At 40.5% G+C, this 25,063-nt stretch overlaps 1 protein-coding gene and 1 pseudogene across 1 annotated transcript; one reads left to right on the top strand and one right to left on the bottom strand.

Annotated features, from left to right (window-relative positions):
* Positions 1-1,262: 1,262 nt before the first annotated feature.
* Positions 1,263-5,483, bottom strand: LOC115131199 (uncharacterized). Its single transcript, XM_029662794.1, has 6 exons — positions 5,312-5,483; positions 4,568-4,918; positions 3,979-4,335; positions 2,076-2,192; positions 1,905-1,960; positions 1,263-1,762 (listed from the first exon to the last, which is right to left on the bottom strand). The coding sequence occupies exons 1-6, from the start codon at positions 5,352-5,354 to the stop codon at positions 1,589-1,591; spliced, it is 1,098 nt and encodes a 365-aa protein (XP_029518654.1). The 5' UTR covers positions 5,355-5,483; the 3' UTR covers positions 1,263-1,588.
* Positions 5,484-8,868: 3,385 nt separating this feature from the next.
* Positions 8,869-24,121, top strand: LOC115130067 (uncharacterized; annotated as a pseudogene).
* Positions 24,122-25,063: the final 942 nt, after the last annotated feature.

Raw genomic sequence — 25,063 nt, forward strand, 5'->3', positions numbered from 1 at the left:
TTTTTCATTTATTTTTCTCAATTTTTTTTTTTTTTGGGGGGGGGTTTGTTAGAATACCATTTTGTTATTTTGTATATAGTTATTTGTTTCAAAATGTATACCTTCACCAATTTGGCCACTTGGGTACATTTGAGATACTTGTGTGGGACACCTGGGCGACTTCATGATAAATGTCATGTAGCACACTCATTTTGGAAGTTATCATTCTGAAACTTTGCACAAGTACTGTTGCCCTCTTATATTTTTCACTGAAATTGTCCACATCATCCTATCTGAATGTTTGTTTTATCTTGTTCATTTTAAAGATGATGATGCAAAAATAAAAATAAAAAATGTATGTTTTTTTTCATTGTTTTATCTATACCAGATCTATTGTGTTATAATATCCTACATTCATTTCACAGGTACACAAACTTCAGAGTGTTTTCTTTCAAATGGTACCAAGAATATGCATATCCTTGGTTCTGTGCCTGAGCTACAGGCTGTTAGATTTGGGTATGTCTTCAGGTGGAAATTGCACAAATTGGGGGGAGCTGTAAGAAGTTCATTGCATTTAGGTTACCTTAGTTAATGAATATATTTTGTTATTCCTTATCTCAACGTTGTCTCCCTTTTGTTACTGGCTTCGAGCCGATTCGTGACACCAGACTATCTGTATTGATCCTGTTTGCACTAAGTCTTTTGACTCACATATGCTGCTGCTACTGTTAATTATCTAGCTTGTTGCCTAGTCACTTTACCCTACCTAAACGTACATATCTACCTCAGTTACCTCGTACCCCCTCACAATGACTCTGTACTGGTACCCTGTGTATATAGCCAAGTTAATCTTACTAGTTGTGTATTTATTCCTCGTGTTATCTTTCTATTTAAGTAAGCATTTCACTGTTAGTCTACACCTGTTGTTTACAAAGCATGTGAAAAATACAATTTGATCATGTAACAGTGTGATCAAATTAAGATCCTACATCTTTATGCTTGCCAGACAACCAGGGCAGTGCAGTAAAGCTCAGTTTAGCAGTGTGAACAGGGTATAAGTGATACTGCAGTGTGGGTATCTTGTAGGAATTGTAAGAGGGGGTGTTGTCAATTCCTTGAATGGAGACGGTACCATGTGGACATACAGTATGTACATGGTTGGAAAGGGTGCCCAGATCACCACCGGGAAGCGGTATGGGGGTTTGTCATGATTTCATTATGACATTGTTAATATAACTTTGAGAGACTGCACTGGGTTCACATGGAAACAATATTTTCTGGTGAAATGTGTTTTAATATGCAATGGTACATTTTGTAATGTAATAAAGCAAAATATACTGTACATCAACAGATTCATGAATTCAAATTTGAACTCAAGAAATGCTGTGGTAAATACCACAAGGTTAATTTAACATTACAACAACAATTGGGATCAATTCGTGAATTAAGTGAAAACATGAACAATAAAGTATAGGAAAGAGACTGTCTTGATTCTGCTACTCACATTAGTCTAGAATTTGGTTCTTGGTTGCAGAGATGAGAAAAACCCTGAAGCTCTATGATACAAAAAGAGTGTTGCTTTTTGTCTTGACAAAGTATATAATAGCAATTAAAAAATAGATTTTTGACAAATGTATTCCTCTGCACTGTCATTCACTCCGTCTGAACACCTGACATCAGAGTACACACTCTCCTGTTGTGTCTCTCTCTTCTTTCTTCCTCTTTTAGTTTTCCTCTCAGAGAAATGCAATGCAGCATAATTCAGGGTATCTGCATCTTGATCCTGTGAATAGTCATATTTTCATCAAACTATTATACAATATTAAACCCTAACAGGATATGTAGTTTTAAAATAATAAGGTGAGAAAAGTAATGCCATGTTACATTTCTGGACAATATTGTTTAGACAACTTTGCTGTGTTTACCTTGCTGCTTGATTCTCTAGTTGAGTTGTCATGTCCTATATGCTGAGAAGCACCCACTGTTTCCATTAATAAAAAGAAAAAAGCATCAAAATTACTAGACTTTCAAAGGGAAATTTGCTAAACCGTTTTAGATAATATTTAAATAACAATTTGCAAAGTGAAATAGTTGACCTTTACAATGTTCACAAACTGGTCTAGTATGTCTGGTGCAGATGAGGATAATGATCCCAATCACACAGACGGCCGAGGTCACTCCCAGAGCAATGATTACAGGATCTGTTGCTTTTTCTAGAAATGTAAAACAAAATCATAGTTCTGACATTCATACTTATGTGAAATACAGTTATATAGATGCTTTTTTAAGTGTAAAACCACAAGAACGTATACTATTCAACCTTTAATCATGGCTTCAGTTAAGAATGTTTTAGATTTTAGATACAGTGCCTTGCGAAAGTATTCGGCCCCCTTGAACTTTGCGACCTTTTGCCACATTTCAAGCTTCAAACATAAAGATATAAAACTGTATTTTTTTGTGAAGAATCAACAACAAGTGGGACACAATCATGAAGTGGAACGACATTTATTGGATATTTCAAACTTTTTTAACAAATCAAAAACTGAAAAATTGGGCGTGCAAAATGATTCAGCCCCTTTACTTTCAGTGCAGCAAACTCTCTCCAGAAGTTCAGTGAGGATCTCTGAATGATCCAATGTTGACCTAAATGACTAATGATGATAAATACAATCCGTCTCCGTATAAATGCACCTGCACTCTGATAGTCTCAGAGGTCCATTAAAAGCGCAGAGAGCATCATGAAGAACAAGGAACACACCAGGCAGGTCCGAGATACTGTTGTGAAGAAGTTTAAAGCCGGATTTGGATACAAAAAGATTTCCCAAGCTTTAAACATCCCAAGGAGCACTGTGCAAGCGATAATATTGAAATGGAAGGAGTATCAGACCACTGCAAATCTACCAAGACCTGGCCGTCCCTCTAAACTTTCAGCTCATACAAGGAGAAGACTGATCAGAGATGCAGCCAAGAGGCCCATGATCACTCTGGATGAACTGCAGAGATCTACAGCTGAGGTGGGAGACTCTGTCCATAGGACAACAATCAGTCGTATATTGCACAAATCTGACCTTTATGAAAGAGTGGCAAGAAGAAAGCCATTTCTTAAAGATATCCATAAAAAGTGTAGTTTAAAGTTTGCCACAAGCCACCTGGGAGACACACCAAACATGTGGAAGAAGGTGCTCTGGTCAGATGAAACCAAAATTGAACTTTTTGGCAACAATGCAAAACATTATGTTTGGCGTAAAAGCAACACAGCTCATCACACAGAACAAACCATCCCCACTGTCAAACATGGTGGTGGCAGCATCATGGTTTGGGCCTGCTTTTCTTCAGCAGGGACAGGGAAGATGGTTAAAATTGATGGGAAGATGGATGGAGCCAAATACAGGACCATTCTGGAAGAAAACCTGATGGAGTCTGCAAAAGACCTGAGACTGGGACGGAGATTTGTCTTCCAACAAGACAATGATCCAAAACATAAAGCAAAATCTACAATGGAATGGTTCAAAAATAAACATATCCAGGTGTTAGAATGGCCAAGTCAAAGTCCAGATCTGAATCCAATCGAGAATCTGTGGAAAGAACTGAAAACTGCTGTTCACAAATGCTCTCCATCCAATCTCACTGAGCTCGAGCTGTTTTGCAAGGAGGAATGGGAAAAAATTTCAGTCTCTCGATGTGCAAAACTGATAGAGACATACCCCAAGCGACTTACAGCTGTAATCGCAGCAAAAGGTGGCGCTACAAAGTATTAACTTAAGGGGGCTGAATAATTTTGCAAGCCCAATTTTTCAGTTTTTGATTTGTTAAAAAAGTTTGAAATATTCAATAAATGTCGTTCCACTTCATGATTGTGTCCCACTTGTTGTTGATTCTTCACAAAAAAATACAGTTTTATATCTTTATGTTTGAAGCCTGAAATGTGGCAAAAGGTCGCAAAGTTCAAGGGGGCCGAATACTTTCGCAAGGCACTGTATATACATATATACTACCTACTAATATTCAGGATTGTTCCATTGCCAAACATGATCTCCCCACATGTGGCCACAGCACAGTAGTAAGTCCCAGCATCAGAGAGACTGAGGTTGTTCTTGGAGAGGCTATAGACACAGCTATGTGTAGTAGAAGGAGTCCCAGGGCTCTTCTTACACTCATCACTCTTGTTCCCAGAGGTGTAAATGACTCCTGGATGGGATTCTCCTGATCCGGCTCTAAACCAGTACACACTGCGTTCTCCTGTACAGGTCTCAGAGAGTACTGTACACTGCAGAGTCACAGAGTGTCCTGGATGGACTGGGTCAGACACTGGCCTCTGCACTACAGTATGGTAGTGTGACCTTTGGTGATTCTTACCTAAATGGAATACATGTTTTGATTCTCTAATATATCACATGCTTCATTCACAAAGATTCGAAGAGTTCCGTTTTGTCAGCTAATTGTATTCATTAATGAGGGTTTTTCTTTTGTAATAATGTGTATGCTACTACTGGCATTAAAAAAATCAACATCACAGTGGGTACGATGCGAGCTGTGTGAATAACATGTAAATGTACTACTGTTAATAGTATTTAGGCACTATGATTACCTTTCAATAGTAAAAGAGTCCCATTGATAAAGTTGACTTCATAGGCTGTTCTCGCTGCACAATAGTAAACGGCTTCATCTGTTGGGTCCGTGTTTGTAATAGCAAGTCGATACATCCCATCACCATCAGCCTTCTCCACATTGACACGTGAATGGTTAAAGTCCTTGTGCCATACAGGCATATCATATTTTGTCATTGTTACAATAGTTTGAGGCTTTTGCCCCAAAATTTGTTTGTACCAGAACATATTGATATCTTCCTTTGAAAAAACACAGTATAGTGTCACTGGGTCCCCAGGATGAACCTCCTGAACTTGAGTTTGATACTGAACATCATTGCATTGTGTCACATCTGTAAAAACACATTTTATAACCATGCCAATTAAATTACAACTATTGCCTACGTTATAAAGTGATAATGCAATGCATTTACAAGAAACAATCAACTTAAATGGGAAAAAAAAAAATCCGTAAATATTTTTTTCTATAACACCTTCAATTGTGTTTGAGGTAAAACATGTCCACAGTTTTCATCCATATGTTTCCTTTAACATTTCAGATTAGTTTAATGAACTACATATTAGAAATACATGATAAGCGACTGCTTTCCCAGACACATACTAGACAATCTCCATGTAGAATGTTTTTCACAATCTCCATTATGAATAGTTTTAGTCCAAAACTAGGGTCTTGGAATTAAGCCATTAATGATTGAAAAATAGGTTAAGTTTGGAATTTCACTTACACATCAAACTGAGAAGTACCACAATCCCTCCAGTTTCGATCATCTTGGTGAGTAGCTCTTACACGTCTGGTGCAGTTGTCCTCTGCCCATGAAATGCAAAAATGGCAAGTCTATACTCACAGACATATCTGATAGGCTGGAGAAAACTATATCATGCTACACTTCCTGTTAGATTTTCCCACCAACAACCTGGTTGGTTATCTAAGGGCCAGATATACATTTATTGGGGGGAGGGGCTGGTCCAACTCAAAGTGTCAGAAAAAAGCACCCCCCCCCCCAAAGTTAAAAATATTTTCAAATGACCCTCCTGTTCTACTGTAAAATAGACTGAACACTCTCCTCCTTACAGAATTTACTCAAAATAATGTTTACAACCACAAATAACAATAACTGTGTTTATAAATGTGGATATAAAAGCTTGCTTTTGTGGCACAGTCGATGCCACGCAGGGCTACGGGCCTGAAGGTTGAGGGTTCACCGACCACCACAGATGTGCTCACTCTCCCTGCCTGTTTCATTACACTACGATCAGAGCCAGCTGCAAACAATGATCAGCTAGAGGGAATCAGATTTTCAACATTTTGATGCTGTATTTATAATTATATAAAATATATGCAATGGATTTTCCACCGACAAGTTTATGTGCCAATGCACCACACAACCAATAAACAAAGCTTACCGACTTCGGGCACTTCATTATCATGGTTTTCAGTTTCAACACCACAATAACTAGACTATGGCAATCTCTCGACAAACAGAAAATACATCCCTCCCTACCTTGTAGACTCACCAAGTATTGAAGGCTTTGCTTAACAATCTCTGAATGTCATTAAACTTTTTGGTGTTTCCATTCATCAATTGGCTGCTGCACAGTTTGGATTGATTGATTGATTGATTGACCTTATTTGTCAGTAATTATTTTTTATTTTTTTGTGTATTGCACAATAAAGTCGGAGACCTATTTCCATTGTGGTCCCTATTTTGTACGTAAATACATCTACAAATACATAGAAACAGACACATTACAGAGATAGAGACAAAAAATGCTCAACCTCCAGATGAGAGGGGAGTTCAGGTACAATTCTTACACGTTTGTTTGGCTGGAAGCATAATCCTTAGATGTTTGTGGCTGCTGGTGAACCATGATGTGCAGGCATATTCAAAGTGACACTGGACTAGCCCACTTGCCAGAGTCTTTAGGGTGTCTTTAGCTAGGATTCCATCCAATTAGTGACAGATTTTCATGTGAATATTTTACAATATTCATAAAAACAATATGCCATATGAGAAATTTAATGGACATCCATATGCAATCAGATCCAACCTGGCACAGCCAGCGCCATCAATAAATGAGGGATGTTGGCCATATGAGCCACATTTACGTGTCCTTAATTAAAAACAGCTTATAACAAATTACAAAACACTATTCCTTGTGCCCACCTCATTGTTCAGTTGTCAGAGATTTGAGCACTAAATGTATCAGGGCATTGCATACAAAGGCTTAGGTGTCCACCATGATATTCATATTTGTATATATATATACAGTTCAATTCGGAAATTTACAAACACTTAGGTTGGAGTCATTAAAACTCATTTTTCAACCACTCCATACATTTCTTGTTAACAAATTATAGTTTTGGCAAGTCGATTAGGACATCTACATTGTGCATGACACAAGTAATTTTCCAAACAATTGTTTACAGATTTCTAATTTCACGTATAATTCACTGTATCACAATTCCAGTGGGTCAGAAGATAACATACACTTAGTTGACTGAGTGTATGTGGCAGCTGGTTACATGAACACTGGAAGAGCTGGTTAGGGGAAATGTCTCGAGTCACACAAAAGGGAATATAACATTGTGGATAAAGTTTGTAATTACACAATCTCATGTGTAAAACATCTTAAGACCTGCATCCCTACACTGAGAGCTTTGACGTTTCTAAAATGACATATTTGGGTGTTTTTGGAGCCTTTGTTTGGGTTTTTTCAGGGCCTCTGTACCACACAATAATGAGGAAGTGATTTGCTATTTGAGGTAAGTTTCTAAAAATGTGAAATGACAAAAAGGTGTCTGGACCCTTCTATAACATTCCATTTACATCATAAATAGACATTTGGTTGTAAAAAATAAATATCAAATCAAATCAAATGTTATAGGTCACATACACATATTTAACAGATGTTGTTGTGGGGGTAGCGCAGTGCTTGTAAATGCTTGTATCCTTTAAGACGTTGGGTTCCTGAGCGGTCCACTGGTTACTGCCTGTTTAGCCTGACACTTGAGAGCTTTCAGGTAATCAACCCAGTCTACCTTATAGATCCCAGACCACTTCGATATAGGACTTCACAGTGTTGTAGTTAAAACACCGACAAGGGGAACAAGTGCATTTTCAGTCAGATGTTTTCATGACAAAAACAATTCAATGAAACAGGACAAGTTAAAAGGCTGGAAATATATAGCAAATGTACTGTGCAGACAGACAGAAAAAATAAGAAATTCGTTGTTATAGTTAGTTAGACAAATTTATTTAAGTTTCAAACCACAATGATACAATTATACAAAATACAGATATTTTTAAAACCACATTGAGACCACATTTGAGACAATAAAAACAATCACGGTCAAAAATGGTACAGGTATCACCAAAATACATTACATAATCTATACAAATGTATCCATACAACAACAAAAAGTAATGTGGATAGGACGATTAGGCACTTAAAAATAAACTATATATGAGACACCATAGTATACAGTAACATGTAAGCTACGGTGGGGACTTTATGACAAAACAGGCTTGTCAGGTTAATCGAAGAAATGGGTCACGGGTTGGACAATTTTACAGGAAGTATTGAACACTATGTTCCAGCCAATGAGGTATGTTTTCAAGTTTGAATATTTGATCTTTGGTTGTCATTTAAGCACCGACCAAACAAACCCCACCTCCCCAAATGTTACATACCACGATGGTCAGATTAGGAGTTGCTGTGAATATTCTCAGTGCAGTGTGTAAGTACAATTTCGTCACTGGTAGAATATTAAAAAATGTTTTGTTGTGGTGCTGTGCAATTCAATACAATTCAAGCTTCTTGAAGGGTAGGATAAATGGACATTTAGAACGTTCAACCAACACACATACCATCTAAAAATGAATTATAACTTGAGTCAGTGCAAATAAACAAAGAAAGCAAAATAAATGTATTTCATCTGGAATGAATTTCACAGAATACTGTTTTCTCTTGTTTAACATTTGTCCTTGTCTGTGTGATAACTACAGTATGCTTGTGTTTCTGTTTCCATTTCATTTAGATGTAGACCCTGCTAAGTCCAGTGACCACTGTTCAACTTGGTGATCCTGTAACCCTGCTATGTGTTTTCCCAGAAGAAGAATTCAGTGATAAGCAAATGCACTGGTACAAGCAAACTATGGGAGGTATTCCACAACTTGTCGCATGAATGCAGAAATATTTAACAGAGCCTGTGTTTCACTTTGGATTGAATAATGCACACTTCAATGTAAAATTGGATCAGATCATGTTTTGCCTTACTGTCATGAAGATGATCCCAGAAGATGAAACCATGTACTATTGTGCAATTGGAAGACAGATGACTGTGGAATTTAGAGATGGCACATATCTGTCTTTGAAAGGTAAAATCATTTTAATTAAGTGTTAATTGGACAATAATTTGTTCAGTAATTAAACAAAATATTTGCTCGGTACATTTGTAATTTCTCAGCCTACAGAAAGATTGCAGTAAAATATGTTTATCTTATACTATTTTAAAGTCTGATAATTGCTCATCATGTCACGATTAATTTAGGAAATGGTTAGAAGACTGACTACAAGACAGTGGACCAATAGCCAGAGTCTGACCCAGTCCATCCAGGAGACTCTTATTTCAATGTTTATCACAACAGTTTTATTTGTTAAGTTATCCATAGTTATAGATGCTGAGGGTGCTACATACATATGATTCTAGAGAGCCAAACTGCAATAATTGTGTATTCACGTGACACTGACATTTCTTTCATGAAAACAACATCAATTAGGTCTCAGTCAGAAAAGGTCACACTACCAGACTGTAGAGCAACAGCCAGTGTCTGACCCAGTCCAACCAGAAGACTCTGTGACTCTGCAGTGTACTGTACTCTCTGAGACCTGTACAGGAGAACATAGTGTGTACGTACTGGTTCAGAGCCAGATCAGGAGAATCTCATCCAGGAGTCATTTACACCTATGGGAACAGGAGTGATGAGTGTGAGAAGAGCCCTGAGGCCCTCTCCTACACAGAGCCGTGTCTACAGCCTCTCCATGAACAACCTCAGTTTCTCTGATGCTGGGACTTACTACTGTGCTGTGGCCACATGTGGGGAGATCCTGTTTGGCGACGGAACAAACCCAAATATTGGTAGGTAATGAATATTATGAGTTGTAATGTAGAAAAAAGTAATATTTAAGTGGTGCATATAGCATAGGGGTTGAAGTACATTTTGCTATGACAATATTCTCATCATAGACCAGAAATTAATGTACAACTACAGTATATACTAAAAAAATGCTAAAAACAAAATACAAGCGATTGATAGTTCAACTTAACTTCGAACACAAGCTATTTAATCAAATATCTCCTTCAATATGTGGCTTCAGTCAACCAATGTATATAATATGATAATAATAATCATATATTTAGCTTGTAATCAAACAAATATTCAACACAACAAATTTAAATTGAGATGATGGGGATGGAGATTGAATGTCTATAGTTAGCTGGGGAGGATGGAATGGGAGTTGAGTCAGTTTGGGTTGGAAAGGCAGTATAGTTTGAGCAGAAGGGGCATCGATGGTACAGAAAGAGAGAGACATAGAGACGTCGTCCTTAACGTAGGAGTCACTTCTAGCTAGCCAACAGCTAGCCAACGTCTACTGAATAGAACTTTCGCATTCCGGTCGCATTCCGCTTCGCTCCTCAGGTAGTATCACATTTTCATTTCATTTCATTACAGTCCCAACGGTGTGATTTGTTTGATCGTAGCTAGCTACATAGCTAGCTACATAGCCGTCTTTGTTTCAAAGATAATTGTGTAGTCTAGAGCGATTTTCTAGGTTAGCTAGCCAGCTATTGTCGTTCTTTTAACGCAACGTAACGTAATCAACACTGCTAGCTAGCCAGCTAGACCCCGAATAGCAGCATTGTAGAAACTTTACACTCAACGGAACGACTTGATTAGTGTAGTGTCAACAACGCAGCCACTGCCAGCTAGCCTACAAAGTCAACAACGCAGCCACTGCCAGCTAGCCTACCTCAGCAGTACTGTATCATTTTAATCATTTTAGTCAATAAGATTCTTGCTACGTAAGCTTAACTTTCTGAACATTCGAGACGTGTAGTCCACTTGTCATTCCAATCTCCTTTGCATTAGCGTAGCCTCTTCTCTAGCCTGTCAACTATGTGTCTGTCTATCCCTGTTCTCTCATCTCTGCACAGACCATACAAACGCTCCACACCGCGTGGCCGCGGCCACCCTAATCTGGTGGTCCCAGCGCGCACGACCCACGTGGAGTTCCAGGTCTCCGGTAGCCTCTGGAACTGCCGATCTGCGGCCAACAAGGCAGAGTTCATCTCAGCCTATGCCTCCCTCCAGTCCCTCGACTTCTTGGCACTGACGGAAACATGGATCACCACAGACAACACCGCTACTCCTACTGCTCTCTCTTCGTCCGCCCACGTGTTCTCGCACACCCCGAGAGCTTCTGGTCAGCGGGGTGGTGGCACCGGGATCCTCATCTCTCCCAAGTGGTCATTCTCTCTTTCTCCCCTTACCCATCTGTCTATCGCCTCCTTTGAATTCCATGCTGTCACAGTTACCAGCCCTTTCAAGCTTAACATCCTTATCATTTATCGCCCTCCAGGTTCCCTCGGAGAGTTCATCAATGAGCTTGATGCCTTGATAAGCTCCTTTCCTGAGGACGGCTCACCTCTCACAGTTCTGGGCGACTTTAACCTCCCCACGTCTACCTTTGACTCATTCCTCTCTGCCTCCTTCTTTCCACTCCTCTCCTCTTTTGACCTCACCCTCTCACCTTCCCCCTACTCACAAGGCAGGCAATACACTCGACCTCATCTTTACTAGATGCTGTTCTTCCACTAACCTCATTGCAACTCCCATCCAAGTCTCCGACCACTACCTTGTATCCTTTTCCCTCTCGCTCTCATCCAACACTTCCCACACTGCCCCTACTCGGATGGTATCGCGCCGTCCCAACCTTCGCTCTCTCTCCCCGCTACTCTCTCCTCTTCCATCCTATCATCTCTTCCCTCTGCTCAAACCTTCTCCAACCTATCTCCTGATTCTGCCTCCTCAACCCTCCTCTCCTCCCTTTCTGCATCCTTTGACTCTCTATGTCCCCTATCCTCCAGGCCGGCTCGGTCCTCCCCTCCCGCTCCGTGGCTCGACGACTCATTGCGAGCTCACAGAACAGGGCTCCGGGCAGCCGAGCGGAAATGGAGGAAAACTCGCCTCCCCTGCGGACCTGGCATCCTTTCACTCCCTCCTCTCTACATTTTCCTCCTCTGTCTCTGCTGCTAAAGCCACTTTCTACCACTCTAAATTCCAAGCATCTGCCTCTAACCCTAGGAAGCTCTTTGCCACCTTCTCCTCCCTCCTGAATCCTCCTCCCCCTCCCCCTCCTCCCTCTCTGCAGATGACTTCGTCAACCATTTTGAAAAGAAGGTCGACGACATCCGATCCTCGTTTGCTAAGTCAAACGACACCGCTGGTTCTGCTCACACTGCCCTACCCTGTGCTCTGACCTCTTTCTCCCCTCTCTCTCCAGATGACATCTCGCGTCTTGTGACGGCCGGCCGCCCAACAACCTGCGCGCTTGACCCTATCCCCTCCTCTCTTCTCCAGACCATTTCCGGTGACCTTCTCCCTTACCTCACCTCGCTCATCAACTCATCCCTGACCGCTGGCTACGTCCCTCCCGTCTTCAAGAGAGCGAGAGTTGCACCCCTTCTGAAAAAACCTACACTCGATCCCTCCGATGTCAACAACTACAGACCAGTATCCCTTCTTTCTTTTCTCTCCAAAACTCTTGAACGTGCCGTCCTTGGCCAGCTCTCCCGCTATCTCTCTCAGAATGACCTTCTTGATCCAAATCAGTCAGGTTTCAAGACTAGTCATTCAACTGAGACTGCTCTTCTCTGTATCACGGAGGCACTCCGCACTGCTAAAGCTAACTCTCTCTCCTCTGCTCTCATCCTTCTAGACCTATCGGCTGCCTTCGATACTGTGAACCATCAGATCCTCCTCTCCACCCTCTCCGAGTTGGGCATCTCCGGCGCGGCCCATGATTGGATTGCGTCCTACCTGACAGGTCGCTCCTACCAGGTGGCGTGGCGAGAATCTGTCTCCTCACCACGCGCTCTCACCACTGGTGTCCCCAGGGCTCTGTTCTAGGCCCTCTCCTATTCTCGCTATACACCAAGTCACTTGGCTCTGTCATAACCTCACATGGTCTCTCCTATCATTGCTATGCAGACGACACACAATTAATCTTCTCCTTTCCCCCCTCTGATGACCAGGTGGCGAATCGCATCTCTGCATGTCTGGCAGACATATCAGTGTGGATGACGGATCACCACCTCAAGCTGAACCTCGGCAAGACGGAGCTGCTCTTCCTCCCGGGGAAGGACTGCCCGTTCCATGATCTCGCCATCACGGTTGACAACTCCATCGTGTCCTCCTCCCAGAGCGCTAAGAACCTTGGCGTGATCCTGGACAACACCCTGTCGTTCTCAACTAACATCAAGGCGGTGGCCCGTTCCTGTAGGTTCATGCTCTACAACATCCGCAGAGTACGACCCTGCCTCACACAGGAAGCGGCGCAGGTCCTAATCCAGGCACTTGTCATCTCCCGTCTGGATTACTGCAACTCGCTGTTGGCTGGGCTCCCTGCCTGTGCCATTAAACCCCTACAACTCATCCAGAACGCCGCAGCCCGTCTGGTGTTCAACCTTCCCAAGTTCTCTCACGTCACCCCGCTCCTCCACTCTCTCCACTGGCTTCCAGTTGAAGCTCGCATCCGCTACAAGACCATGGTGCTTGCCTACGGAGCTGTGAGGGGAACGGCACCTCAGTACCTCCAGGCTCTGATCAGGCCCTACACCCAAACAAGGGCACTGCGTTCATCCACCTCTGGCCTGCTCGCCTCCCTACCACTGAGGAAGTACAGTTCCCGCTCAGCCCAGTCAAAACTGTTCGCTGCTCTGGCCCCCCAATGGTGGAACAAACTCCCTCACGACGCCAGGACAGCGGAGTCAATCACCACCTTCCGGAGACACCTGAAACCCCACCTCTTTAAGGAATACCTAGGATAGGATAAAGTAATCCTTCTCACCCCCCTTAAAAGACTTAGATGCACTATTGTAAAGTGGCTGTTCCACTGGATGTCATAAGGTGAAAGCACCAATTTGTAAGTCGCTCTGGATAAGAGCGTCTGCTAAATGACTTAAATGTAATGTAAATGTAACATAGACAGTCTGACAAACAGGCCAGTAGCTCTTCATCGGAGCACCACACCTGCTTCTCCTGCATTCAGTTCCTCCATAGAAGCCGCTCCTTTCTGTCGGTACTGGTTCTCCATTACAAAAAATGTAGCAACCACCTGGGTGATGACATGGCTGCTGAAAAGTGCTGGAAATGCCACCACACATCAACAGTGGTTAGGAACAGTCCCTGATCCTCTTCTGCCATCTCCAGACACGGATTTCAGTCCTTGTTATCTTTTGGTAGGCCGTCATTGTAAATAAGAATTTCTCCTTAACTGACTTGCTAAATAAAGGCAAAATAATTAATAAGAAAATAACAGAACATTCAAAACCAAAACTTTATTTAAATCAATACAACAAGAAACACTTCAACGCTGCAGGCGCTACACAAAACGCAGAAATAAAATATAAAACGTGCCTTACCTTTGACGAGCTTCTTTTGTTGGCACTCCAATATGTCCCATAAACATCACAATTGGTCCTTTTGTTCGATTAATTCCGTCCATATATATCCAAAATGTCAATTTATTTGGCGAGTTTGATCCAGAAAAAAACTTCCAATTTGCGCAAAGTCACTACAAAATATCTCAAATATTACCTGTAAACTTTGCTAAAACATTTCAAACTATTTTTGTAATACAACTTTAGGTATTTTTAAACGTTAATAATCGAACAAATTGACGACGGGTCTATCTGTGTTCAATACAGGAAGACAACAAACAACGCTACTTTTCAAGTCTTGCGCAACTCTCAACAGTTTTACCCATTTCCAAGATGGCCGTACTTCTTCATTTCTCAAAGGAATAACCTCAACCAAATTCCAAAGACTGGTGACATCTAGTGGAAGCGGTAGGAACTGAAAATGAACTCCTAATTAATCTAGTGTCCCAATGAGATTTCACTGAAAAGACAGAGACCTAAAAAAAAGAAAAATTCTGAATGGTTAGTCCTCAGGGTTTTGCCTGCTACATAAGTTCTGTTATACTCACAGACATGATTCAAACAGTTTTAGAAACTTCAGAGTGTTTTCTTTCCAAATCGAATAATACGCATATCTTATATTCTTGGCATGAGTAGCAGGAAGTTGAAATTGGGCACGCTATTTATCCAAAAGGGAAAATGCTGCCCTCTATACCTTAAGAAGTTAACCAAGGCCATACTTACATTTATGACAGCTTGACATACTATGGTCAGAAGGATACAGGAAGGAGAATGGTAGCAAAATGATTGATGACCAACAGGTGAAAACAAAACACTTTAAAATAATGAAAATATGTACAATATTTACAGAGCTCTCTACCTAGGCGACCTTATAGCGCCATAGTCGATATCTTGAGGGTGGTATCTATTTCTCTTATTGTTTTATTTTAATTAAGGGTGGTATTTCACTTATAGTATTTTATTTTAATACAAGGGTGGTATATCGCTCTTACAATTGTATTTTTATTTAAGGGTGCTATATACAGTATCTCTATACTATTTATTATATTTTAATATAAGGGAGGTATATACAGTATACATTGGGGAAAAAAAGTATTTAGTCAGCCATCTTACTGTTACATTTTTCCTTCCCTTTAGAAAGATCGCTGGATTATGTCGTCATTGGACTGGGAGTGACATCTGTTTTCTGTGTGATTGTAATCATTATCCTCGTCTTCACCAGAAAAACAAAAATCAATTTGTGAACATTATAAAGTTGAGCTCTTTGGTATTACAAACTGTAGTTGATCATCTAATACATTTTATGATTAATACACAATATTTGCCGTCAACTATAAAACCTTTGTCTTTTACCTTTCTTGACTTTTGTCATGTTGATGCTTGTTTTTTTCATGTTAGCAGTGAGTGTTGCTCAGCATATTGGACATGACAACTCAAGCACCGAATGTGAGCAGGTAAATAAATACAATTGTTATAATATTGGCCTGTTGGTAGACATTTTTGGTTTGGCTGTTTGTGGAAGATTTTTAACATGATTCTAGAAACTCCAGTTGCCCGACTATTACTATTATGACGAGCTTGGAGGGTACTATGGTGTTGAATGCCGAGCTGTAGTCGATGAACAGCATTCTCACATAGGTATTCCTCTTGTCCAGATGGGTTAGGGCAGTGTGCAGTGTGGTTGAGATTGCATCGTCTGTGGACCTTTTTGGGCGGTAAGCAAATTGGAGTGGGTCTAGGGTGTCAGGTAGGGTGGAGGTGATATTGGCCTTGACTAGTCTCTCAAAGCACTTCATGATGACGGAAGTGAGTGCTACGGGGCGGTAGTCGTTTAGCTCAGTTACCTTAGCTTTCTTGGGAACAGGAACAATGGTGGCCCTCTTGAAGCATGTGGGAACAGCAGACTGGTATAGGGATTGATTGAATATGTCCGTATAGGGATTGATTGAATATGTCCGTAAACACACCGGCCAGCTGATCTGCGCATGCTCTGAGGGCGCGGCTGGGGATGCCGTCTGGGCCTGCAGCCTTGCGAGGGTTAACACGTTTAAACGTTTTACTCACCTCGGCTGCAGTGAAGGAGAGTCCGCATGTTTTCATTGCAGGCCGTGTCAGTGGCACTGTATTGTCCTCAAAGCGGGCAAAAAAGTTATTTAGTCTGCCTGGGAGCAAGACATCCTGGTCCGTGACTGGGCTGGTTTTCTTCTTGTAGTCCGTGATTGACTGTAGACCCTGCCACATACCTCTTGTGTCTGAGCCGTTGAATTGAGATTCTACTTTGTCTCTATACTGACGCTTAGCTTGTTTGATAGCCTTGCGGAGGGAATGGCTGCACTGTTTGTATTCGGTCATGTTACCAGTCACCTTGCCCTGATTAAAAGCAGTGGTTCGCGCTTTCAGTTTCACGCGAATGCTGCCATCAATCCACGGTTTCTGGTTAGGGAATGTTTTAATCGTTGCTATGGGAACAGCATCTTCAACGCACGTTCTAATGAACTCGCACACCGAATCAGCGTATTCGTCAATGTTGTTATCTGACGCAATACGAAACATATCCCAGTCCACGTGATGGAAGCAGTCTTGGAGTGTGGAATCAGCTTGGTCGGACCAGCGCTGGACAGACCTCAGTGTGGGAGCTTCTTGTTTTAGTTTCTGTCTGTAGGCAGGGATCAACAAAATGGAGTCGTGGTCAGCTTTTCCGAACGGAGGGCGGAGCAGGGCCTTATATGCGTCGCGGAAGTTAGAGTAACAATGATCCAAGGTTTTTCCAGCCCTGGTTGCGCAATCGATATGCTGATACAATTTAGGGAGTCTTGTTTTCAGATTAGCCTTGTTAAAATCCCCAGCTATAATGAATGCAGCCTCAGGATGTATGGATTCCAGTTTGCAAAGAGTCAAATAAAGTTTGTTCAGAGCCATCGATGTGTCTGCTTGGGGGGGAATATATACGGCTGTGATTATAATCGAAGAGAATTCTCTTGGTAGATAATGCGGTCGACATTTGATTGTGAGGAATTCTAAATCAGGTGAACAGAAGGATTTGAGTTCCTGTATGTTTCTTTAATCACACCACGTCTCGTTAGCCATAAGGCATACGCCCCCGCCCCTCTTCTTACCAGAAAGATGTTTGTTTCTGTCGGCGCGATGCGTGGAGAAACCTGCTGGCTGCACCGCCTCCGATAGCGTCTCTCCAGTGAGCCATGTTTCCGTGAAGGAAAGAACGTTACAGTCTCTGATGTCCCTCTGGAATGCTACCCTTGCTCGGATTTCATCAACCTTGTTGTCAAGAGACTGGACATTGGCGAGAAGAATGCTAGGGAGTGGTGCACGATGTGCCCGTCTCCGGAGCCTGACCAGAAGACCGCCTCGTTTCCCTCTTTTACAGAGTCGTTTTTTTGGGTCGCCGGCTGGGATCCATTCCGTTGTCCTGGTTGAAAGGCAGAACACAGGATCCGCGTCGCGAAAATCATATTCTTGGTCGTACTGATGGTGAGTTGACGCTGATCTTATATTCAGTAGTTCTTCTCGACTGTATGTAATGAAACCTAAGATGACCTGGGGTACTAATGTAAGAAATAACACGTAAAAAAAACAAAAAACTGCATAGTTTCCTAGGAACGCGAAGCGAGGCGGCCATCTCTGTCGGCGCCGAATCCGTGAGATTAGAAGGTTGAGGGTTTGATCCCTGGTCAAGTCACTCCAATTACTCTAAAAATGGGACTGGATGCCTCTCTGCTTGGCACTCAGTATAAAGGAGATGGATTGGGTTAAGTATCCTGTCCAGGAGGTATACTTGTACATCAAGCTGCATTCCATTATTAAATATTGAACCTATGAGCCGTTCTGGATCAGACAAGGATTACTTAACTATTTTATCGACAGTAAGGTTTGTTGCAATTTAAAAGTATTTCACATTTTTTCCCCATTTGAAGTCATTTTTCTCTATTTGCAATAATGCATAATTGTATAATAGTTCTATTTTTATTGTTTTAATAATTCTTCCTAAATGTATTATTGTTGTGGTATTTACTGTAACCCATGAAACAAACAATAAGATAGCATACCTTCTTAAACATTGTAATTAATGTAGGTTAATTACGTTCTACAGTATTTCTTGAGTTCCAACAGCATGTTTATAGCTATAATGCACCAGCATGTACCAGTAGGACTGTGTAGGATCATCAAACCACTTTATATTTAAACATTGTCTGATTCATCACATTATTTAAAATGGAGCTTTTAATAAAATTACAAAGTTGATTTACACAATTGTCATCAAAGTTCAACTCTTTGAAATGGACTACTAATTAAACATACTGCACATGCAGTCACACTTAATTTTAGAAATGATGAAAGAAACAAGCACAAGCCACACTGTATACAGGATTGGTTAGTAACTCTGGGATTTACACCCCTTTAAACTATAGAAAACAAACTGTAATCTATGTCTGTAAAAAAAGATTGCTTGTTTCTGTCAGGTTGCAACTTAAAATGGTTGACCGATTGGATGCTCCCCCTGTTCTTTAATTTCTTTCTCCTGGTTCCAGTAGTCTTGGTCGTAAAGGTCACTGCAGTGTATTGTAGCCAGTCACCACTGAATCAATGAGAAGAAACATGGAGAGAAAAACAACAATTCCTGAGATGAGTGAATCACTTCCACAAGGCTTTGTTACAGAATAGTAGAGTGGCAGAGCAGGCATCTCAAATTGCTGGCCTCAGTAAAAAATAAAGCATTGATGTTATTCATTAAGTAAGATAGTAGTCACATACTTAAAAAAAAAATGTATTAACCCCATCCACCCCCCCCTCGGAGGAGGACATACTTTTTGAAAGCTAGGATTTGTACCTGTTGACCCAACTGGTCAGCACTGAGAATGGCATCACAGATTTGTAGAGATGTGTCATCTGTTTCCACAGCATAAGTCATTGAAATTATGCAAAATCATTAGAAAAAACAACAGCAACAACAGTGTGATTTTTCCAGTAACAGCTGGATCAGTAAAAGTGCACATGATAGAGAAAAATACCAAGAATGGTGCCTGCATAACAGTATCCTGCCAGCATAACAGCATGTTGGGAGTGTGTGAGCAAGTTGACACTGTGACACAATGTCAGAGATATATAAAGTTAAATAGGAAATTAGAGCACTTAACTTGTAACCAGCTTACACTCTTTGAATAGCTGCTCTGAGCTTATTGTCTCTAGACTTGTTGCTGAGGACACTAATAAATCACACTAACATTGATTAGACTACAGGAAAATATTCAAACAAGTAAGTATTTTTTCCAACCAAATTGTGTACATAGGAACTACATTATAAAAAAAATATTTAAAAAGTCAAACTTTGAATAGCTTCCCAACATGATGATTTGGATAAATATAATTCAATTATTTAATTGTTTAAAATTCAATGGTTCTTGTAGTCAAGAAAATGGCCAATTTTAGCACCAGTTATTTAATTGTGGCAAAAGTTATTAAATTCTAGCACCAGTTTAATACTCACCATTTGTTTCCTTTTGACTTGAGTGGATGAAGAACAGTAACACAGCATTCAGCATTAATGGTCCACACAGACTAATACCAACTGGAACCAGTGCATTACAGTCCATCCCTACTACAAATACATGGTGAACATAATAACAATACAATGAAAACAGCTTTTTATGATCTAAAAACAAAATAATAATAATGAACAACAGGAACTTCTTTGTCCAACCTTTTAAAAGAGTGCATATTAAGTTCCATGTATCTTAGTAGGCATTTTAATTTATTGTTGACCTCTGTTTGCTATTATGGTGCAATGTTAATCAGTTCTAAGGTTACGAGGCATCTTCCCTTCTGATCATTTACATACATAAAAGTACCTTTGACATCCAGTTTTGTTCCATTGCCAAACAGGATCTCACCACATGTGGCCACAGCACAGTAGTAAGTCCCAGCATCAGAGGGGCTGAGGTTGTTCTTGGAGAGGCTGTAGACACAGCTCTGTGGGGGAGAGGGAGTTTCAGGGCTCTTCTTACACTCATCACTCTTGTTCCCAGAGGTGTAAATGACTCCTGGATGGGATTCTCCTGATCTGGCTCTGAACCAGTACACACTGCGTTCTCCTGTACAGGTCTCAGAGAGTACTGTACACTGCAGAGTCACAGAGTGTCCTGGATGGACTGGGTCAGACACTGGCCTCTGCACTACAGTATGGTAGTGTGACCTTTGGTGATTCTTACCTAAATGGAATACATGTTTCGATTCTCTAATATATCACATGCTTCACAAAGATTCGAAGAGTTCCGTTTTGTCAGCTAATTGTATTCATTAATGAGGGTTTTTCTTTTGTAATAACACATATGTGTATGCTACTACTGGCATTAAAAAAATCAACATCACAGTGGGTACGATGCGAGCTGTGTGAATAACATGTAAATGTACTACTGTTAATAGTATTTAGGCACTATGATTACCTTTCAATAGTAAAAGAGTCCCATTGATAAAGTTGACTTCATAGGCTGTTCTCGCTGCACAATAGTAAACGGCTTCATCTGTTGGGTCCGTGTTTGTAATAGCAAGTCGATACATCCCATCAGCATCAGCCTTCTCCACATTGACACGTGAATGGTTAAAGTCCTTGTGCCATACAGGCATATCATATTTTGTCATTGTTACAATAGTTTGAGGCTTTTGCCCCACCATTTGTTTGTACCAGAACATATTGATATCTTCCTTTGAAAAAACACAGTATAGTGTCACTGGGTCCCCAGGATGAACCTCCCGAACTTGAGTTTGATACTGAACATCATTGCATTGTGTCACATCTGTAAAAAACACATTTTAGAACCATTCCAATTAAATTACAACTATTGCCTACGTTATAAAGTGATAATGCAATGCATTTACAAGAAGCACTCAACTTAAATGGGAAAATATGTATTTATTTTCTGTAACACCTTCAATTGTGTTTGAGGTGAAACGTTTAACAATGTATTTAACGTTCACAGTCTTTATCCATATGCACCATGTTTCCTTTAAGACTTCAAATTAGTATCATGAACTGCATATTAGAAATACATGATAAACGTCTGCTTTCCCAGACACAGATTAGGCCATCTCCATTAAGAATACTTTTAGTCCAGAACTAGGGTCTAGGATCATCTTGGTGAGTAGCTCTTACACGTCTGGTGCAGTTGTCCTCTGCCCATGAAATGCAAAAATGGCAAGTCTATACTCACAGACCTATCTGATAGGCTGGAGAAAACTAAATCATGCTACACTTAAGGGACAGATCTTAATGTATTGGGGGGAGGGACTTGTCCAACTCAAAGTGTCATTAAAAAAAGCACCCCCTCCCCAAAGTTAAAAATATTTTCACATGACCCTCCCCTTCAACTATAAAAAAAATTCAACATGCTCCCTCTTCATAAAATTAACTCAAAATAATGTTTACAACCACAAATAACACATGCAATACATTTTCCACCAAGAGGTTTCTGTGCCAATGCACCACACAACCAATAAACAAAGCATACCAACTTCAGTCACTTCTATATAATGGTTTGCAGTTTCAACACCACAATAACTAGACAAATAGAAAATACATTCCTTCCTACATTGTAGGCTTACCATACATTAACCTCTTCAACCTATGGGGGCGCTGTGTCATTATTGGATAAAAAGACGTGCCCGTTTTAAGCGCAATATTTTGTCACGAAAAGATGCTCGACTATGCATGGAATTGACAGCCTTGGAAAGACAAAACTCTGACGTCTCCAAAACTGCAAAGATATTATCTGTGAGTGCCCCAGAACTAATGCAACAGGTGAAACCAAGATGAAGTTTCATACAGGAAATGCCCCAGATTCTGAAGGCGCTGTGTTCCAATGTCTCCTTATATGGCTGTGAATGCGCCAGGAATGAGCCTGCTCTTTCTGTCTATTCCCCGAGGTGTCTGCAGCATTGTGACGTGTTTGTAGGCATATCATTGGAAGATTGACCATAAGAGACTACATTTACCTGGTGTCCCGCCCAGTGTCCTGTGTGCGTAATCTGTAGGTCCATGCGCGTTCCATTTCTTCAGAAGAGAAAGTAAACTGCCACGATGGATTTTTATCGTCGATAGATATGTGAAAAACACCTTGAGGATTGATTCTAAACATCGGTTTGCCATGTTTCTGTCGATATTATGGAGTTAATTTGGAAAAAAGTTCGCGTTTTAATGACTTATTTATTTATTTTTTCCTTACCCAAACGTGATGAACAAAACGGAGCGATTAGTCGACACAAATAATATTTTTTGTAAAAACGGAACATTTGCTATCTAACAGTCTCCTTATTGAAAACATCTGAAGTTCTTCAAAGGTAAATGATTTTATTTGAATTCTTTTCTGGTTTTTGTGGAAAATGTTGCATGGTGAAAGAGAGGCATAATACTATGCTAGGCTAATACTAATACTAATACTGTTACACAAATGCTTGTTTAGCTATGGTTCAAAAGCATATTTTGAAAATCTGAGATGGCAGTGTTGTTAACAAAAGGCTAAGCTTGAGAGCATATAGATTAATTTCATTTCATTTGCGATTTTCATGAATAGTTAACGTTGTGTTATGCTAATGAGCTTGCGGATAGATTTACACAATCCTGGATACAGGGTTTTTTTCGTAGCTAAACGTGAAGCAGAAAACGGAGCGATTTGTCCTAAACAAATAATCTTTCAGGAAAAACTGAACATTTGCTATCTGAGAGTCTCCTCATTGAAAACATCTGAAGTTCTTCAAAGGAAAGTGATTTTATTTGAATGCTTTTCTTGTTTTTGTGAAAATGTTGCATGCTGAATGCTAGGCTAAATGCTATGCTAGGCTATCAATACTCTTACACAAATGCTTGTTTAGCTATGGTTCAAAAGCTTATTTTGAAAATCTGAGATGACAGTGTTGTTAAAGGAGAGGTTTTCTTTTTTTAAACCATATCTATATTTTTGATGTAAATGGCATGTTACAGAAAGGTCCAGACACCTTTTTGTGATATCACATGTTTTTGAGAAACTTACCCCAAACAGCAAAACACTTCCTGATCCTCGTGTAGTGGGGAGGCCCTGAAAAAAACATAAACGAAGGCACAAAAAAAAAGATCCCAAGTTAAAGTTTATTGTTAGCTAGATACCATTATCTGATGTTAGGTGGCTGGCTTGCTAGTTAACGTTAACTTATGTGTATGAGGTGTGTGTAACGTTAGTGATGTTCTCTCAGAATGCCATTTTGCGTTGGTAGTTATAGCCTAATGTTAGCTAGCTAATATTGAACCAATTGGTTAACTTTAACTAGCTATGACAATTTGCTTGTATTGCTAGTTAAACATTAATTTGCATAGCCATAGCCTGTCATTAACTAGTAAGAAAAAATATAACACTACGACCGGGATTCACTCAGATCCACGTTAGATCGGTGTTATAGCACGCTTGAAATGTCAAAGATAATTTCTGAGCTGACGTCTGCAGTGTTCACCGTGAAAGCGATATCCTCAAATGTCAGGGAAAATAACTCTAAAAGCTACATTGTTGGCAGTCCAGCTCCCTATGTAGGTAATTGAATCTTAGACTCAGAATGCACATTTCCTTTGAACATATTATTGATAATGTTATTATTTAGACTTTTCTGTTATTGTGCACAATTGAGTTTTTATTTACTGTACTCTCTTACTTAGGTGCCAAACACAGATATGTTAAATTACGCTGCATTGTATTTCTCTGAGAAGAAAACTAAAAGAGGAAGAAAGAAGAGAGAGACACCACAGGAGACTGTGTACTCTGATGTCAGGTACTGAGACTGGGAGAGAACTTAGTTTCAGATACAGCATAGACAAAATTATCTCAGTCAAGCATCTCTATTTCGACAAAATGTAAGCGTTTTGGTTAAATAATCTCAGGACATAGCTTTCGAATGAACTTTTACAATATTACAATACAATATCCTGATGCAATACTATAGACAATGGAATTACATCCATGTTTCTGCTCAAAATGTCTTCTGGAGTGGTCCACTTACTTTGAGCTAGCTGATGTCAACAAGTAGCAGTAGGGAATTAATCTTTAAATGTCCACGTACAGTGCATTCAGAAAGTATTCAGACCTCTTGACTTTTTCCACATTGTGTTACGTTACAGCCTTATTCTATAATCGATTAAATAGTTCCCCTCCCTCATCAATCTACACACAATACCCCATAATGACAAAGAAAAAACAGATGTGTAGAAGTTGTTTTAAAAAAATCAAAAAGCAACCATTTAATAAGTGTTCAGATGCTTTACTTAGTACTTTGTTGAAGTACCTTTGTCAGCGATTACAGCCTCGAGTCTTCTTGGGTGTGGCACCTGTATTTGGCGACTTTCTCCCATTCCTCTCTGCAAGCTCTGTCAGGTAGAATGGGGATCGTCACTGCAAAGATATTTTCAGGTCTCTCCAGAGATGATCGTTCGGGTTCATGTCCGGGCTTTGGCAAGGAGACTCAGAGACTTGTACCGAAGCCACTCCTGCATTGTCTTGGCTGTGTGCTTATGGTCGTTGTCCTGTTGGAATGTGAACCTTTGCCCCAGTCTGAGGTCCTGAGCGATCTGGAGCAGGTTTTCATCAAGGATATCACAGTACTTTGCTCCGTTCATCTTTCCCTCTATCCTGACTAGTCTCCCAGTCCCTGCCACTGAAAAATATTCCCACAGCATGATGCTCCAACAACCATGCTTCACCGTAGGGATGGTGCTAGGTTTCCT

The sequence above is a fragment of the Oncorhynchus nerka genome, linkage group LG6 (assembly GCF_034236695.1).
Source record: "Oncorhynchus nerka isolate Pitt River linkage group LG6, Oner_Uvic_2.0, whole genome shotgun sequence".
Lineage (NCBI taxonomy): Eukaryota > Metazoa > Chordata > Actinopteri > Salmoniformes > Salmonidae > Oncorhynchus > Oncorhynchus nerka.